This window comes from Equus asinus, chromosome 4 (assembly GCF_041296235.1).
Source record: "Equus asinus isolate D_3611 breed Donkey chromosome 4, EquAss-T2T_v2, whole genome shotgun sequence".
Classification (NCBI taxonomy): Eukaryota; Metazoa; Chordata; class Mammalia; order Perissodactyla; family Equidae; genus Equus; species Equus asinus.
The window spans coordinates 43949902-43970331 of record NC_091793.1 but is presented as its reverse complement, the minus strand read 5'-3'; the positions used below and the strand labels follow the sequence as shown (position 1 = coordinate 43970331).

Below are 20430 nucleotides of genomic sequence, written 5' to 3'. Positions count from 1 at the left end.
ATTGAGAAAAGAATCTCTGTAAAATTTTTACCAGATTGTGAAAGGAGTCCTTGACACAAACACAGTTAAGAGTCAGTGACCTAGATGATTCTCTTAGGGTTTCTTTTAGGTCTAACATTGTACCAGTATGATTTGAAGAGTTCAGTCAGTGTTACTTTTTTTAGTTACCTTTTTATTTATTTATTTTTTTGAGTGTTGCTTTGTGCCAGCACTGTGGGAAGCACTTTATATATGTTATGTAATTCATTTAACTCTCACCCCTTACGAGGTTGATGTTATCATTGTCATTTTACAGGTTAGGAACTAGTGTTTTTATAGCACTAATCATGACTGTGATTATTTGTGAGGTCATTTGTTAATGTCTCTCTCTCCTACCAACCGAGAGCTCTCTTGTAGCAGGGAATAAATCTGTTTTTACCACTGTTGTAGCACCAAGCATAGCACCTTGGACAAAGTAGATTCTAAATAAATTCTTGTTGCATTTAAATCACCTGCCACAAGATTAAGTGGTACAGCTAGGAGCCAAACTCATGTGACTCAGTTACAAAATCCAGTCTCTTGCCAACACTGCCTCTAGAGTCAGACTTCAGTCATGTGGATTGGGTTTTTTCAGTCTTAAGGTTGGTGTTTTCTTAGATGATCTGTGGATTACACCGTCAAAGTCACTGGAGGTGCTTGTTAAAAAGAGATTCCTGGACCCCATTCCGTACCTACTGCCACCGGATCAGGGCAGTTTGAAAACCTATCGCCTTAGAGAATATTAAAACTAAAATATAGTAGCTTCTTCAAAAGGTAAGGCAGCTCAGTTACCATATGTAATGCTTTCTGCTGACTTCTTATGTGTGTATGTACATAATCAAATTAAAAAATATGTTCTCTAAATGAATAATTCAGTTGGATTTTATTAAAAAAATTTTTTAGGTTCAAGCAACAGTAGTTGGTTTTCTAGCAGCTGTGGCAGCGATTATATTGGGCTGGATTCCAGAGGGCAAATACTATCTTGATCATTCCATTCTTCTGTGCTCTAGCAGTGTAGCAACTGCCTTCATTGCATCTCTTCTGCAGGGTGAGTAAATTTATCAGTGTCTACTCCACAGCCTTGTACTTGCAAATGATTTATTTGCCATGTTGATTATTTTTATTTAAATGATACTTGTTCATTATAAAACAACAGAGAAAAGTTATCTACAAAGGTTTGAAATATTTTATTTCACGTATATTTATATGCCAACCTTAGTGTGCAACAGGCTTTCTGAGGCGGTCTCTTGGCCTTAGGTACCCTGGTACAGTTCCAAAACAAGATCAGGAAAATCACCTAGATATTCATTTGTTTCTCTAAGTTAAATTGAGAAACTCCTTTCTGGAAGCCATGCAGAGGATTTACTGGCTTGTCATTTGAGTAACAAGTATTCCAGGAATTCTGAGGTTCAAAATCAGTCCCTCTGTTAAAATTTTTTAAAGTTTCAGATTTCAAAAAAGTTTCTCCACTGTTTCTGTGGCAATGCAAATATAACCATATGCTTAGCACAGCATGTTGTTGGCTGTAGAATTTTAAAGAGCCAGAAGGCTTTAAAGATTAACTATATTAGAATTTTTCAGTTGGGATATCATTTTTTATATTTATTTATTAATATGAACTTTACACTAGAGAACTAGCTTAGTATGGAATCATAGTCATAAAGACTTCATTCTTTTTATTTTATAATTGTGATCTTTTCACCCTTGTATCACCAGCAAAGTTAAAAAAGGAAGATTCTCATATCAGGTGATCGTACAATGAAGCTAACTTTTTTGGCCAGGTTCTGGTAATTTAGAGAATCTCATTCAAATGAATATCTCACTTCTAAAATATTTTTAAGCATTTTGTTTTAGTACTTAATTATGTCAGGGGTAGTTCCTTGTTTATATATAGAATTACTAGAATTGAATGGAGTTAACACTGGCCAAAGCAGAGTGAAGTTAAGCTGGGGGAAAAATAAAGTTTAAGCATTGACACGCTATTTCTTTAGGCTCTTTGCTTCTGTTCTCTTTCTAATTTTGTTTCATTTATAAAGAATTGTTTAAAATTTTTCAGTCTAACAAGTTTTTATATTGCCTAGCATTTTCATAACCATAAAAATTAGGATTTTAAAAATATATTTGTTTAAGGCTTCTTACTTTGACTAATATGTGTTCTAATTTTATAATAGCTTGACCCGTATCTATGTAGAGCAGACACTATTAACTACCTTTTGTAGGTGAGCAAACTGACTCAGCTAAGGTGACTTGTCCAATTTCATCAGCTTGTTGCAGAAAAATCAGAGTCAAAACCTGTTTCCTGACTCCCAGTTCTTTCCATTGGTCCACGATGTCAAAATACTTGTTTTTAGTTGAAAAGATATAGATGGCATTCTGTCATAGGAGAACTTGCCTATCGATCTTTCACTGTGCTGATTTTGAAAAAAGAATTCTGCCTGTCTGATCACATCTTGATTATTATGCAATAGATTTAAAAAACTTTTCTGCTATTACTTTTTTTTCTTTTTACGATGATGTTGTGGGAAAAGTAAGTTCATAGATTGAAAAAGCCTCCAGAATGTGAGACATTGAAGCAAGACAAAAATTCTACTTTTAATAATATGGGCTTTATGAGGTAGTAGAAAAAACACTGGACTGGAGTTACTTACAAGCTATGTGACCTTAGGCAAGAATTTAAACCTTACTCCTAGGACCTCAGTTTTATTATCTATAAAATGAGCATGCTAGAATAAAATTATTTAGAGACTTTTTTCAGTCTAAAAATGTGGCGAAATTGTTGTTTTTTTCTCTAGCCATATTTAGGCTTCCATGTTGATTTATGGTTAGCACATAAATAACTAATTTTAAATTTTCTCTGCGCTGCATCCTCTTAATGAACGTGTTGGCATGAGAAAATCTGTACAGTTGCATATGGATATAACTGTTATTTTTTTCCCATTTCTATGATTCACATTCAAAATAAAGGTTTAAAAGTACAAATACACAATCACATTTTCATCTTCTGTTCTCTAGTTGTAGGTTCATAGACAGAAACTTTGGGTTTAAAGAATATCTTTTACAAAAAATGACTGCTTCTTGTGTTCTGGCCTCCAGTGTTCAAAATTTAATACTTCCCTCCGCTTAGTTCTTCTAAATAATACGATAAAGGAAGGATTTCTGGCTACCACTATCTAAACAAATCTGTTTTTGTTGGTCTTCTTCCCAACTGCTATGCATATAAATATGACTCACCTTTCTTTCACATGGGTTTATTGACTGTGACGTTATTTGAGGATTAAAATAAAATCTTTGGGTTTGATACACATGAATACATTACATCTAAGGCATGTATGTTACTAAATTTGAAACTTTAGCTTTAATGTTATTTTACAGTAGCTTTTCAGGTCTTTAAATCCAACACTGAACTTCTCAGATCTTCTGTGATCCCCACTTGGAATTTGTTGAAAGGCATTTTTGCCAAAACATTAGAGTAAAATGTTTTGTTAGCTGAAGTCAGCTTATCTAAGCAGGCTAACTGGAACTGATATGCTGTTTGTCTCGTCTGTATATTTCAGTATTTAGGGGGATTGATTTTCTTTAAATCATAGCATAAAAGTAATGAGCTTTCTTTCTTCTAGGAATAATAATGGTTGGGGTTATCGTTGGTTCAAAGAAGACTGGCATAAATCCTGATAACGTTGCTACACCCATTGCAGCTAGTTTTGGTGACCTCATAACTCTTGCCATATTAGCTTGGATAAGTCAGGGTTTGTACTCCTGTCTTGGTAAGTTGACTTGAAACTAAATATAGTGTGTTCTTCAAAGTCTCTTTAAATAAATATTGTTGCAGCAATGCCATAAATCCATGGTGGCCTTCGTCCATATTAGAACTGTGGTTGAGACTGATTGGAACAATAACTGCCATTTGTTGTACACCTTTATGTGTTGCAGTTCTCATATATTTTTTCTCAGAGAGTTGAAAACTCTATAAGATAAGGATTATCATGTCTAACTTCAGATGAGAAAACTGAGGAGCATAGAGGTTGTGTATGTTACCCTCTATTTACAATAGGAAGGTTGAACACAGGTCTGTCATAGCCTATACATTCTGCCCTTTCCTCTAAATGTGTAGCCAGTGAGTTGCTTACCTGCCGTGTTCTGATACGTGTGTTGTACCACTGTCCCAAAACATAAGGCTATGGTGGTGCTTGAAATTTAGTGATTTTTCTCTCCATCAGAAAACAACATGGCAATTAACAAAAAGAAAAAAAAAATCACTGTGAAAATTAGCCTGAATGCCATGTTGGAAGTTGGAATGATCTTATATATGTGATTCTTGATAATAGTGATCGAGTATTTATAGAATCTAATGAATTGTTTTAATGCAGATTATACTCTGGGACTGCTGTCAATGTAAATGAATATGATTTGTGAGCATTGGTTTAGTGCTAAAAGTTGGTTGTAGTTTTTTTTTAGGTGCCAGATTTAAAAAATTACAAGAAAACAGAAACCCACAGTAATACAAGAAAAATAAGATAGTTTATAAGCCAAGCCAGGAGCAACATTTATTCACCTATCTTCATGTATTTCATGGATTCTATGCAGATTTATGGTATACTTTAAAATCTAAAGTACATTTGGTTTGAAGAAGTATGAGTCTCAGATACATGTTTTTGAACTAAAGTAAGGGCTTTAACCTAGAAAGGCAGTCATTTTCTACTACTTTTGGAGATATCAAGGGAAGCGTCACTTAGTATATAAAATTACCTCAAATTATTTAATGAGTGGCATAAAAACAGTATTCAATAAGACTTGATATATATGTTCAAGGAAAATTCTTCTCATTTCGAAGATGTGTCTTCTTGATGTAAAGTAGAAGATAATAAATGATCAGTGGCCTAAATGTAAGATCTTGTTTCCATAGGTCTTGGTTTTCATTGTTGTTGTGGAATATACAAGGAATGATGTTTGTTCAAGTATATTCAGGGTAATGCTCAATTCCTTTCCCTTCTAGTGAAAAAAGCACAGAAAATGAGAATTGTGTTATTAAAGGGGTAATCGGCTCTCATTTACATTGTTGAGGTGATAATTGGTCATACTTTTCTCCTCTACACTATTATACAATTTAGAAATAGATTCTGAAGTTAGGGATTGAAATATTAGCTTACAGCTAATATTAGAGAATGTGACATATTCTCCTCCTACTCTATTAAACTCATTCACCCACCCACAGGCAGACAGCTGGACCGCTTGTAGGTCTCACCTCTCAGGGGCAGGCTGCTAACTGTGTTGGGAGAGGGACTGTCATCAATAGGCTGGATCCCGAAAGAGAAAGTCAGTGAGGGGTTGAATTAGCCCTGCTAGTGCCCTTTCCTTAGTCTTACCAAGTAGATAAGTGTCTCCCGCTTTGAGGAGGAGGTAAGAGAGAGGAAGGGCGGAGTAGAAGAGGGTGAAAGGTTTCTTCCTAATATTATTGAGAGGACAGGAATTCTATGGGTCTGCCCAGGAACAGGGAGGGTTAGCAGTGGGGATGAGGATGGAGGGTTGATAGTGGTTCTGGGATGGGTTCCCTCACTGCATAAAAAAGAAGGGTATATATTTGCAGACTTGGGTACTTACAGTGAAGTCATTTGTAACGCGTTTCTCAGTTGCTTGCTAAATACTAGGGTGTCTCCTCAGTTGAAGCCACAGTTTTAAGACAGTAAGAAAGAGAACACCATTGAAGAATAGTGTAATAAATATGACAATTGTTATAATGATACAGACGAAGTATTATGAGACTCCAGAAGATAAATCAACTTTCGAGGAAAATAATGTGTGACTTTTTAAATTTTATTTTTTAAAATTACACAAGTGATATAAAAGACTTAATCACGTGTTGCTGTCTAAAGCTTTTGAGTGTTATTTTGAGTGCTATATATGATACATTAGTAGTTTAGCTGGGTCAAGAAATAAAAAAGTGAAACAAAATGATAACAGACCATAATTTTGAGAAAAAATTTTAGTATTAAATATTGCTTAGGCTTTTCTACGCCTTTACTTATCTTCTGAAAGTTGGCTTAAAGTAGTTCAAGATGAATTAATTAAAATAAGATCTTTTACATTTCATCTGTATCATGTATTTCCCTAAAATGATTTTCTTTAATGGGCTACCGATTGATTCCGTAGTTTATTTACAGTTAAAGGTTTTTCTGAAATGTGTGTTCAGATTATTAAGTGTCTGCATTGTGAACACTAGGGGGCCTCATAAGATCAGCAGTGTAGGCCTGGTCTTGGTATTCTGAATACAAAGATTAGGAACAGGCACACTGACATTGTAAGACCCCATTAATCATGCTGAGATGCCTAGATCTTGGAAATAAAGTTTAATTCCTGAACTATATTGGAAGCACTTAGCCGTCTTTACAGATAAAAAGGGGATTTCATGGCAGCTGTAGGCTTTGGTTATAAATAGAGGCCATGTATTATATGGCTGTCAAAGAACTGGACACTGAGAGAAGCCTCACTTAACTCCTCACTTAGAATTTGGGGTACTGTTCGGAAGTGGCTGAACAGCTCCCCTCATGTCCTGTTCGCTCTGTTGCAGGCGCTAAGGCTCGCTCTACAGTCATTCAGCATGTTGCCTTTCTTTTGCAAAGTCCTGATAAAATTTGCTGACGTCTGAAGTAAATATGGAATTCTCCCCATTCTCACCTCTCCAGTTCTCCAAAAGAGGACAAAACTAACAAGCACAGAGCTTTACTCCTATTGACTTTATTTTTTGTAGTCACCCTGAGTAAGTCTTTACGGATTAGTGAACAAAGTTAAAGTTTCAGCCTGGTGTTTAGGTTTTAAAGTTTCAGCCTAGTTTTTCTCTTTTCTTTATGTCGTTCCCCTCCCCTCCTTGAAGGCCAGTCAGAATCCTCATTTTTTCAATGCTAAATTCATAGATTTCCCTATTCTTAGGTGATCTTTTTCTTCTCTGAATTCCTATAGCACTTTATGGACAACTTCTCTTATGACATGCTTTACGTTGAGCTGGTCATTATAGCTGTTTGTATAATTGTAATACCTTCCTTTATGAGGGTATACGCTCTTGAGGACAAAACTGTTCTCATTTTATTTATTTATTTATTTTTGTAGCACCCCATAGTGCCATATACATAGCAGATGTTAAATAAATAACACTTCACCAAATGCTTTGTTCCTTTTGAAAGCTATTCAATTAATATGAGTAGAAGTTATTCAGGAAGTGGTATACATATGGAAAATAGAAGATCGATACCCCTCTGAATGATTTTTGCCATAGTATGTGTCTAATAACATAATAGATTATAACAAAAAATGTGATCCTTTCCATGAGGACATAGTATTAGGGAAATACTGGAAGGGCATCTTGCCTTGCCTTAGAGATTAGTATCACTATAGAAAAATTAAAATGCCAGCATATGGCTCGAAAAGATCTATTTCAAGTGGAAATAGAAGAAATAGAAAGTTAGTTTAGAGAGTAATCTAAGCTCTGACTCTGATATGCTTTGGTACAACTTGGAGAGAAACTATAAAGGCATTTATTCATTCACGTAGTAATCTTTAAACATGTAATCATCTTTAAAACTATTCAAAGGATCTGAATTTGGCCAGTAACTGAAATACCTGTACCCAAGGATTGTTGTCCTTTCTTTCTTCTTGTTTGGATAATTTTAGGAAGATTTTAAACACTTTTTCAATTATTTATAACTACATAGCTATATGATTTTTGTCTGTGCATGATGTTTATTGATTTGAAAAATTATCAGCTTTTCTCTTTTTGGACAAGATCTGAGAAGCAAAATATTGATTGATTTCTCCTTCTTCAAGGCTAATTTTTAAAAGATGGCTTAGTTAAAGCTGTAGGAGCAATAACTATCAGCCCCAGGTTGCTTCCGTCCTCTGAAGGACTATCAGGGATGCCACCTGCTTATTCACAGGACATTCTAGAATCTCATTGCCTTGATGTGGTGATGTGAGTAGACTCTGAATTCATCTTGTGTGTCACTCTTCTTCTTCAGAGATTTTCAGCACTGTACCATCTTAGTTTAGAGTGATTCTTAGGTCAATTTAGTGAGAAAATTCTGCTGTAACCATAAAGAGCATTTAAAAAATTGTTTACAACTTCCAATGCCCACTCCTTTGTTGTTCACACAGAAGCAGCTAACATATAAAAATGTCACTCATAGCAGTTACGTTTTTCAGAAGAATTTAGGGTGAGAATAATGAATGCTATAATGAAATTATGTAACAGTAGTTGCAACCAGCAATCTAATAAAAGGTGAAAGCCGTGAATCAAAAAGATGGCATTTATATTTGGCAGTTAGGTGGAATCGTAGCAATTTGAACTACTTTAGCTGTGTGAATCCTTACCTTTCTGTAGTTTACCTGTATCACAGAATCAGTACTAATATACACAGGCACTTATTAGGCTTAAAATTCCACAGTTTTATCTATACACCTATATTCTTTTCCTATTGCTGCTGTAACAAATTGTCACAAACCTTGTGGCTTAAAACAACAAAAATTAATTTTCTTATAGTTCTGGAGGCCAGAAGTCCAAAATGAGTTATACGGGACTAAAATCCAAGTGTCAGCAGAGCCGGTTCGTTCCAGAGGTTCCAGGGGAAAATCCGCTCCTTCCTCTTTCACCTCCTCGTGGCTGCCAGCATTCCTTGGCTTATAGCCACATTACTCAGTCTCTGCTTCTGTGGTCACAGTGCTTTTTCCTCCTGTTATCAGATCTCCCTCTACCTCCCACCTATAAGTACAGCTGTGATTACATTTAGGGCTCACGCAAATAATCTGGGGTAATCTCCCTACTTCAGAAAGGTTTGATTTAATCACGTCTGCAAAGCCCTCTTTGCCACAGAAAGTAACATTCACAGGTTCTGGAAATTAGGATGTGGATGTCTCTGAGACCATTATTCAGACTACCACAATAGCCATTATGATATACCCAGAAATTAACGCAAAATATTGCTTTAACTAGAATCATTTAAACATATTTCCTTTAGAAGCAAGACGTTATTTTAGGTTTTGATTGCCTTCTAATTGACCATTTTCTCTTGCTGATTGTGTCATTAGTGGTTTTCTAAAAGTAATTCTTTAATTTTAGGACGTCTATAAAATACCAATATCCTAAAAAGAGGAACATTTTAGCATCTTTCCTTTTTCTGTATTGGTCATTTTCGCCCGGCTATCAGAATCGGATTGGGAATTAACCAGGGAAAGGGGAGGAGAGTCCTATCCAGTCAGACATATGGTTTAATTTGGAGGGAATGGCCATGTGAGATTTGGCAGGAAATTGAAACAGAACACATTTACAGTAAATCATTTTAGAAAGTTGTATTTTATCATGGTTTTCCCACTCTTTTTTTGTTTAAATTTTTTATGTGTAGATTATTTTAAATTTGTAGGAGAGTTGCAAAAATAAAAACAGTACCAAAAAATCCCTGTATCCCCTGTATCCAGATTCACCTCATGTTAACATTTTACCTATGTGCTTTATCTTTTATTCTCTCTTTTTCTCTATATGTATGTATGTTCTTTTCCTTTTATGACATTGACATTTTTGAAGAATATAACCCCCCTCCTTTTTTTATTGTTGGAATTTTTAAAAATTGAGATATAATTTGCATACCATACAATTCACCTTTTAAAAGAATACAATCCAGTGGTTTTTAAATAGAAGTTAGTACATTCATAAGATTGTGTAACCTATTATCTAATTCCAGAACATTTTTATCACACCAGAAAGAAACCTGTAGCAGTCACTCTTCATTCCACCCTCCCCCTAGCCCCTGGCAACCACTAATCTACTTTCTGTCTCTATGGATTTTCCTGTTCTAGATATTTCAAAAAATAGAATCATACAGTATATGACCTTTTATGTCTGGCTTCTTCCAGTTCGTACGTTTTCAGGGTTAATCTGTGTTGTGGCATGATCAGTACTTAAATATTCAGTACCGAATAATATTCCATTGTAGGGATTAATAACATGGCTGAATAATATTCCATTGTATGGATATACCACATTTTGTACATCGATTCACCACTTGATGGACATTTGGGTTGCTTCCACTTTTTGGCTATTATGAATAATGCTGCTCTGAACATTCTTGTACAAGTTTTTGTGTAACCATATGTTTTCAATTCTCTTGGAGTGGAATTGCTGGGTCATATGATGACTCTGTTTAACTTTTTGAGGAACTGCCAACTCATTGTTTTTAGTTTCTTTCCTGAGAAACTTTTACCCCCCTTTGGAAATTCAGGGCAGTGATTCTGGGGTTGGGATGGTGAGTGTTTTTTTCAACTTCAGATGTCCTCCCAGAGATTTAATGCTGAAAATAACTTAAAAGCCTGGCATGGTGCTCCACTCTTGACCTGAAAATGAAATACTAAGATGATTTGACTTAGCAGCATAGTTCTTTTCATTTGTGGATGGACTTTAATGCTTTTAGTTTTCTGTTTGATCCTATAGAGATTGTTGGCAACTGTAGTTGTTTTAGGAGGTAAGAATGCTTCCTAATTGGGATGTGATTTATCTTTATCTAATGGTTTAACAGAAAAAACTGGGAATCCATCCAATAAAGGTTTTCTTCATTTTTAAAAAAATCATGGAGAAAATGGCACTATACGTAGCATTAGTCATACCTCTTTAAATGAAAGAAAATATTTAAATGAATTTTGTTAGTATAATCATTTTGAAGATGTGATGGCAAATCCAGAGAGAATCATGAGAATAAAATTTGTTTGGATACTTTTTTTTTTTTTTTGAGGAAGATTAACCCTGAGCTGACATCTGCCGCCAATCCTCCTCTTTTTGCTGAGGAAGACTGGCCCTGAGCTAACACCCATGCCCATCTTCTTCCACTTTATATGTGGGACGCCTACCACAGCATGGCTTGTCAAGCGGTGCCACATCCGCACCTGGGATTAAAACCCGCGAACCCCGGGCCGCCGAAGCAGAATGTGCGCACTTAACTGCTGCGCCACTGGGCTGGCCCCAGGACACTATTTTGGTATCCTAGTAATTGTTCTTACCTGACAGAAAAAAATTTGAGCTTCTATCTAGTTCAACCATCTTTAGTAATAGGTGAGAAGATCTTTAGATATCTTAAGAAGATGAGGAAATACAAAATTCAGTCAAGGATAAGAGTATGGATAACGGTTGAAGAATTTTGTGTAATGTTAGGAAGACTTGGTAACATTTAATTTAAATCTAAGACTGTAGGCTACAGAGTTGTGAGATCAACTCTCTTTAAGTTATGAAGTCCCTACTATACAACATAAGTATTGGAGTCATTGAGAGGAATCCAGGAATGTCCTGGCTAAAATCTCTGATAATAATAAAACCTTGATCAGCTAAAATGATGTTACTAAAAATGTCTTGGGATGATGTAACTGTTTCAAGAAGAGGTAGGCAACTTTTAACCCTAGGGATATTTAGAATTAAGTATAAAAATATTTTGGAATCAAACTCATGGTATTAATGGTCTTATGCTAACAAGGCAGTGCATATGTTTTTATTGTTACTTAGCTCATTAGAGTAACATGTCAGTCTGCTAATTCCATTTTTTAATTTATAATTAAGTAATTGACATATTCTTATGATTGTTAAATAGAAATCTTACCAAATTTGTATACATTATATGAATATTTATGAAAACTTAAGACTCACTGTATTTGTACATTTAATTTGTTATTTTTATAAAGATTATTTTAAGTACTTGGAAACTTTTGTGAGACAGATGAAATGTCTAAAGTAAGTGGAATATCTCAGGGTATTTAACTAAGTTTGTAAATGTGACCAAGTATTATTCCAAACTCATAAAAACAATTTTTGGTGGGATGCTAGACATTGTGAATGTTACGTTGTTAAGTGCTCAACAGTTTTGTCTTTCTTTACAAAGTGTTGGACGTTGTTCTTGCAGGCAGTTAATTGTGGATTAGCTTGAGCTAATTTCAAGGCTTGGTGTTCAGCTTTATTGGGGCAGATCAGAGCAGACATTACATCAGGGCTAGCTTCACTGCTAGGACGTGACCCTTCTCAGGTCTTATTGTTCTCAGTGTTCAGAGGCCTCTCCTTTCCACGGGATTAAATCTTGAATGACTTTCAGTCCTTTGTAAACTCTGGAAATTTTTTGGTTTACAAATCCCCAGTTATTCTTGGCCTAGCCTTGTGGAGTTCGCCCTAAGGTTTGGTATTCAGTTCCCAAGCTCTTTCTCTGATAGCTTCCTCTTTTCCAGTCTGCTACCCTGTAAATTCCTGCTGCCTTAGGCTCACGCCCTTCCTGAGCTGTGGTCTGGAATGTGCTTGTAGTCAGAAAGGTGAGGCTACTGTAGGGCTTATCTCATTTCTTTCCCTTCTCTCAGTGATCACAGTCTTGCAGTGCCTGTTGTCTAGTGTCTGAAAACAGTTGATACCTATCTATCTATACATCCATCTATCTATCTATCTATATATATGGATATGTAAAATCTTCTAGTCATTTCTGAAAGCACTTATAATTTTGTTCAGAGGTGGCATACATCATGTCTACAAAGCAAGACAGTCAAGCCTAAAGTCAATGAGTCAGAGGAGTATACTCTCTCTATAGGAGAGCGTAACAAGAATGGGAGAGAATGAAAAATAGTGATCAAGTAAGACAATCTACCTCAGACAGGTATAACAAAGTCCTGGCAATCTCTTACCTCAGTGTGTCCCAAATAGCAAGACGTTAATAACAATGGCAGTGATTATGATGATAGTGAGCATTCAGTGAATGTTAGCTATGTGCTTAGGCCCTATACTAGTTAACTTACATGTCTTAATTCTCTTAAGACTCACGATAACCCCATGAAATAGGTAGTATTATTATTACCATTTTAAAGATAAGGAAACTGAAGTTTATAGAAGTTAAATTTCTTGTCCAAGGTTGTAACACCCAGATGTGAAACTAGGTACTCTGGCCAAACTATGGTAATATAGCGAACTGTATTCTATCTTAGTGTATTAAAGGTTCTGAGTAGTTTTGCAGTGAAGAAATCTGTTTAACTTTATTAAACCTAGTCTTCCAATTTTATTTTGGAGCTCGGAACACTACTTAGGATTGGGGGGATATCTGTTATCAATTGATCGGCCAATATTCCATGGAATGCTTGTACTATAAGATCCTTGTGGGTGAAAACAACATCCTATGTGACTTTAGAGTTAAGAGCACTAACTTCAGTGTCAGACAGATGTCATTTTCTCGCAACTCTTGCTATTTCCTAGCTTTGTTCCTAAGCTCCTAAGATTAGGTTTCTTCATAAAATAGGAATGACTGTATCTACTTCATACTTGGGAGGACAATTAAGGATGAATATAAAGCATTTAGCACAATCCTTGGTAAAGAGTGGGAGCCAAATAAATGTTAGCTTTTTTTACTGTTGTTGTTGTTATTATTAATGCTATTGCTATCTAAGTCACATAGCTATTTCAGTAAGTGTTTGTTGAAATAGTGTATTAGTTTTCGCTTATATTATTTAATATTTTTACCTTATCTACAGTTTGAAATTTGTAGAAAATATATAGCATGTTAATATGTTTGATAACATCATCTCTTCTGGTAAATATTTTAATTTTAATATTTACTTTGCTACATGGAGAGAAAAGAGATTGAAATATTGTCTCTTTTTTAATTTTAGAGACCTATTACTACATTTCGCCATTAGTTGGTGTCTTTTTCTTGGCTCTGACTCCTATCTGGATTATAGTAGCTGCCAAACATCCAGCCACGAGGACAGTTCTCCACTCAGGCTGGGAGCCTGTCGTAACAGCCATGGTTGTAAGTAGGTTAGTATTAAAAAGTGCGTGTGTGTGTGTGTCCTATGTGCATGTATCTATGTCTATATTAAAACAAATAATTGCCCGTTTTTACTTCTTGTATCAATCATTTTATATAACCAGTTCTTTACTATCCCATGTAATAAGAGATATAAGTGACAGGAATTATTGAAATCAGTAGGTGTACAGAACCTCATTTGGCTACAGGTTTCAAACTTTTTTCCAACCAAATCCTTACCAGATTGATAAATAAAATTTAGTGGTGTTTGTAGGTTTGTGTGTTTTAACCTGACAAGGACATTACTTATTTTTAATAGCAAGTTGCTCACTTAAGTGTCAGAAAGACTTAGAAATGTACTTACCATTTGACCACTTCCACTTCTAGAACCCTGACAGGACTTAAGGATATATGCAAAAGATTTAGTGCAAGGATCCTTATCACAGTGGAATTTTTAATAACAAGAGAGAGAACACCTTAGAGGTCTAGCAATCAGGGATTGATCAAATAAATTGTGGTATGGTCACAAAATGGGTGATGGTCTAGTGGTTAAGATTTGGTGCTCTCACCGCTGTGGCCCAGGTTCATTTCCCAGTCAGAGACCCATGCCACCCATCTGTCAGTCATCATACTGTGGTGGCTGCATGTTGCTGTGATGCTGAAAGCTATGCCACTGGTTTTTCAAATACCAGCAGGGTCACCCATGGTGGACAGGTTTCAGCAGAGCTTACAGACTAAGACAGACTAGGAAGAAGGACCTGGCCACTGGCCACCACTTCTGAAAAAATTGGCCATGAAAAGCTTATGAATAGCAGTGGAGGATTGTCTGATACAGCGCTGGAAGGTGAGAGGATGGTGCAAAAAGACCAGGCAGGGTTCTGCTCTGTTGTACACAGGGGCGCTAGGAGTCGGCATCCACTCCAGGGCGCTAGCAGCAACAACACAAAATGGAATATTAGCCATTAAGGAAAACATAGTAACATTCCTATTGACATGGAAAAATATTCATCATACATTTAGTGACACGAACAAGCTAGAAAAAGAGTATGCTTTCCTGTTAAACGTGGTAGATTGACACGTGTGTTTTCTTCCTTCCTAAAACTACTAAAATAACAGTAAAAGAATTAAAAAGCTACAAAGACAGAAGGGAAGCAGAGAGGACAGCAGATGAGAGATTCAACAAAATTAGTAACATAGGAATGAAATGGATGGTTGTTAATTGAACTAGCAGAATGAAAAAAACGAAAACCTAACAACCCTCAGGGCAGGAGGACACACATAAGAAGCAAGCTGATATGAGCCTCAGAAATCCCGAAAGGTGGGGGAATTAGAGGCACTAAGTACTTCTGAAAGCTGGAATGAAGAAGATGTTATTAAAATTGAAAGTTTTTAAAGAAGCAATTAGATCCTAAAAGCCCTTCTTCAACCTGACCACCCAGGTGTCTGTCCCCCCCCCCCCCCCCCCCCGCCACCACCACCCTAGCGGAAGACAAGAAGTAACTCTGGAGAGGCTCAGTCAGAGAGGCTCTGCATTCAGAAACACCTGCACCAGTGAGGATGTGGATTAAGTGCTGTATGAAAAACAGGAGGATTGAGTGAAAGTCTATGAGCTGGACAGTGAAAGGCCTATCCCACTTCCTGTTCTTTGCTCATAGAATGCGGGCAGTCAGACTTATACCCCCAGGCAAAAAATTAGATAATTCCTTTCTGGGGAAACTCATCAGCACAAAGGAAAAACCTGCAGATACTGACCCTTGTGGGCCCTTTAGTGAAAGAGCTGCATGCTCACCTGACCATTGTTCAGTCAGGCCCACCTGCTAACAAGCTCTGCCCGTGGACAAAGAGAGCTCCAAGTATACTTTGCTTTGCTCCTAAAAAAGGAGCAGACAGTAAAGGATTGCCAGGCATTTGATTAAGGCTCCTAACATGGAAGAGACCAAAAAAAAATGGTACTCAAAGAAAGTGCAGGGATAGTTGAAAAACCTCAAAAAACTATCATTGGTATCCTCAGAGAAATAAGAGAAACTATGGCATCCATAATGTAAGAACCGAATGCTCCAAAAAGGAGGATTTGAAAAACAGGAAGACCTCTTGGGAGTTTAAAAATATATAAATAGCAGAAACAGAAAATTTAGTACAAAAGGTAGAAGACAAAATTGAGGAACTATCTGGAAAGTAGAACAGAAAGTAGAGAGGTGGACTACCAGAGGCAAACAATAAGGGAGGAAAATTATCAAAGAAATAATACTAGAAAATTCCCCAGAACTGAAGAACGTAGGCTTCCAGATTGAAAGGATCCACTGAATGCCCAGCACAATAAATTAGAGTAGGAGGGACCCAAATCAAAGCTCGTTATCATAAATCCGAGGGCTTCCAGAGCGAAAAGATGAGTTACATATAAAGGATTGGGAATCAGAATGACGTCCAGCAGCAACACCAAAAGTGGTTCCTTCAAAGTCTGAGGGAACATAAAGTGTGGTCACAGTATCAACCAAATGTATGGTAGACTCGAGAAGTTTTCAGACATGCAGGATCTCAAAAAATTTACTTCTCAATAGACCCTATTGTATAAAAGCTGATAGAAGATATGGCCTCTCAAAATGAGGAAATAAGAAGGAAGACAACACAGGAATGAGGAAACCCATTGCATGACAGCATGTCGTTCATTTTTCTATAATGTAGATTGCTTTTTCCTGGAAGTTTCAGGCAACAGGATCCTATGAAATGTTGGGACTTTGTCCTAGTGCATAGACCAAGACCCAACGTGGGGAGATTGAAGAGAAGGTACAGGATGACAGCTGTGCATCAGGCCTAGAGAGCAACCGTCCAGGTTGCTTAATTTCTATCAAACAAACTTAAGAAGGGATGTCTCTAAGAAAAAAAAAGTGGAATTGATTGGTTATCCGATGAGTTTGACTGTATTCAGAGGCATTTCATTAACTTTGTTACAAATTTGAGCCTGAATTAGTAATAAGTAACTAAAGAGTTAAGAAAAATATGAGGCAAGGCAAAAAGTACAAGTGAGGAAATCTAATAATACAATTTGTGGCTCAGATATGAATCATGAGTCCATTGTTATAATAAAGTAAACCCTAAATATTTCACCAAAGGTTATAATGTAACCAGATTGGCAGGATAGGGGGAGGAAGGGACTTGTGAGGGCACTTTCGTGTGGAGGGAAGGGTAAGAGAGACTAAATCCTCATCTGCCTTAGTAGGAAGTCATTGGATAAATGGCTAAAATTAAAAATCAAGAAATAGGAGTATAAACATGTTTGTTAGAAATATAGAATTAAATGCCAGAAGAAACGGCTAAAGAAGTTGAAAAGAGCAAGATCTGGGGGTGGAGCTAGGGACAGCTTTATAAGCATTGTGGTACTTTCACTTTTTAAATAATCCATGTTTGTTTGATAGAAATAAAATTTAATAAAAGTGAAGAAAACTACTTTGAGGATTTGAGTTTTTATTTTTAAACATTTATGTTTAAAGATGTCTGGGAGGCTATATACCCATAAGCTAACACTATAATTCTGAAAGATGTAACTATGACTGATTTTTATTTTCTTCTTTTTGTTTGTTATTTTCTAATGTTTTATAGTAAGTTTTATTACCTGAGTAACAAAAATATTTTTAAATGTATTTTAGCAAGTGTTGACGTTATATCCACAGCATGAGCTATACGATTTGGTATGGAAATTTATTCTTGGACACATAACTAGCTTGCTTTATGAAATATATATATATATATTTTTAATTAAGGCTTAGAATATTAAAATATTTCTAAGGATGACTATTTTTGGACTTTATATTGTACCTATTAATGGGAACGCCTATCAGTTTAAGCATATTAAGCCATTCATTTATTTTACTAAAGAATTAAAATAATAAAGATTTCATAATTTCCTGATGTTAACTGTCAGGTAATGGTAGGAACATTGGATCTGATATTTTGACCATCAACCCTATTCTGTGACAGCATATAGCTCATTTTTCTGTAATGTGGATTGCATTTTCCTGGAAGATTTAGGCAACAGGATCCCATGGAATATTAGGACTGGCAATGTTTTGTAGTACGTAGGTCAAGGGACTGAAGTTAACCAATTGATAATGATCTTGGAAACGCCAAACAAATCTCCCTTGAGACGTTGAGAGTGAGAGTGTATGGCTTGCCCCTATATAACTGTGTCATTTTTCTAGACCTCTCATCTCAAGATCAGCTCTTTCTATGGCTACAATTCATTATTTTGATTTACCAGTGATAAGACACACCCTAACTATATCAAGTTTTAACACAGTAAAAATCATCCCTTTTTAATGCCTTGTTTACTTCAAATATGAAAAGATACTCTTTTTAAAATTATTTTTTAAATTATAAGAGTGATAAATGGACATGGTTTTAAAAAATTAATAAGTATAGAAGGATATAAAGTGACCATTAATCTCTTATCAGTCTCACCGCCTAGAGATAGACATTGTTAATGATTTTTTATATGTCCTTCAGACATTTTAATGCTACTTAAAGTAGTATGTGCTTTTCCTTTTTGCAAGTAACATATCTTGGAGGTCAGAAAGAGAGCCCTGAAATGTGGGGCTCCACATTTTATGCCATGTTTTATTTTTAACATTTATTTCTAACATTTTGTTAACATTGATTTTTCCTTTGAATATTTTTTGTTTTTAATCTATTTTATAATGCCTAAATATTTTATTTTTAAAAGTAGGGGTGTCTGTATGTAAAGAACAACTTCAAATTAGTACATTTCCTTCCTTCTCTAAATGATATGATTTTATATCTTTCAGCATTGGGGGCCTTATTCTGGACACAACTGTATCTGATCCAAACTTGGTTGGGATTGTTGTTTACACACCAGTTATTAATGGTAAGAATTAGACACACTGTTTCATAATGATATCAAATCTTTATATACTCTTAGGTACTAATGGGAATCTTGGGGTTCAGATTTTGAGAGATCTGTCTTCCCATCCCATCCATTTTCTCTCCAACCTCAGGTTGTTGCTCCCAGTGGAAATTACATTCTCTGTTCTCGGTATGCAGAACACGTTTTTTGAAAAGAACTTTCTTAATCTTATCACTAGATATTAGTTTGAGAGTCAGACATACCCAATTTTTAAGGTTAGTGTGACAAAATATGATATTTCAGTTCTGGATACTTTTGATTTATCTGCTATTTTATGTTGTTTTGTTGCTGCTTCTGTCAGTTTTCATGGATAAGTCAGAGTTAGCCAGGTTTAAGGCTTGCTTGAGTCAATTCAGTCCATTAAAATCCATCACTCCTCTGCTGATCCCTTTAAAATATGCCTTATATTCTTTCTTATCTATAAAATGGAAATTATAATACTTAAGTTCACAGGGATTTCTATATGAATTTCATTTAATAAGATCATTTTAATCCAGTCCTACTGGCTTTTGGGCTGGCTGTCATTAAATTGGATTTTAGTATAGCCTAAGCCAATATAATTTAAAAAGTAATTCTACCTGGGGAAAAACATGTCACAGGATATGCCACACATTTAATAAAATTACTTTTGTATATTTATGTATAAAAATATGTTATATAAAGGCAAGTTCTCTAAAATCTAATTTTATATCTAAAATTTCTACTGAACATTTTAATTTTTGTGTACCTTTAGAATGTCCATTAACAAATTTCCCCTATAGACCATCCCTCCCAATTTTCCTGATGCCACTATTCTCCCCATTACCCACCCTTAAAACCATGGAACCATCTGATTCAACCAGGCCCTTCCTCCTCTTTGAATAGACAATGAGCAACCCTCGCCTGTTTGCCCTTTAACATAATTCACTAGTTCATTTATTTATATGACAAGCACGGCTCACCGTTGTAGTCTGCTGATGTCTCACTCCAGCCATCACTCTAGTAATAAAGTACCCTTCCTGACTGACTCCTTATTTGATGCAAATTAAATGTCACTAACAAGCTAGTCTTCCTTAAACTTTGTTTTTATTATATCAATCTTAAGATGATGAACTTAACAGTGGTTTCCTCCTGCCTATCAAATCAAGTTTGAATTCTTCTGCCTAGTTTTCAAGGCTTTCTGTACACTGTTGGACGGGTACCACTTTTTCCTCTATCAGTCTAACCAGCTTATTGTATTGTGGCCTACAAAGATCTTTTAATTTTCACTGCCTGGAATGACTACTGCTTTCCTTCCACCTGTTCAAATCCTCTTCAGTGAATATTAGTTGATGAATTTACTAGCATAAATATTATCCAATAATGAGTATCAGAGCTATATTGCCCAACATGTCGGTAAGAAATTTAACTTAAATTACAATGACCCCATTATTAGTAAGGTTTTAATGAGTATTTCTGTTATTTCTCCTTACATAAGAAACAGTTCTAGAGCTTTGCTGAAGCATGCTGTCCTTGGAAGTCTGTGTCTTGACATTGCATGGTAGTAAAATCTTTTTTTTCTTTTGAGGAAGATTAGCCCTGAGCTAACTACTGCCAATCCTCCTCTTTTTGCTGAGGAAGACTGGCCCTGAGCTAACATCCATGCCCATCTTCCTCTACTTTATACGTGGGACGCCTACCACAGCATGGCTTTTGCCAAGCGGTGCCATGTCCGCACCCAGG

At 35.8% G+C, this 20430-nt stretch overlaps 1 protein-coding gene across 8 annotated transcripts in view; it reads left to right on the top strand.

Annotated features, from left to right (window-relative positions):
• The window catches only part of SLC41A2 (solute carrier family 41 member 2), a 121778-nt gene that overhangs the window by 62541 nt on the left and 38807 nt on the right, over positions 1 to 20430 (top strand). For all 8 annotated transcript variants that reach the window (XR_011502673.1, XM_044746345.2, XM_044746342.2 and 5 more), the window contains 4 exons: positions 922 to 1066; positions 3636 to 3782; positions 13675 to 13822; positions 18611 to 18690. Coding sequence is in view for 7 of the 8 variants with exons in the window: in XM_044746345.2 (XP_044602280.1) it covers positions 922 to 1066; positions 3636 to 3782; positions 13675 to 13822; positions 18611 to 18690 (520 nt within the window). In the remaining variant the exon portion in view is untranslated. The remainder of the gene's footprint in view (positions 1 to 921; positions 1067 to 3635; positions 3783 to 13674; positions 13823 to 18610; positions 18691 to 20430) is intronic.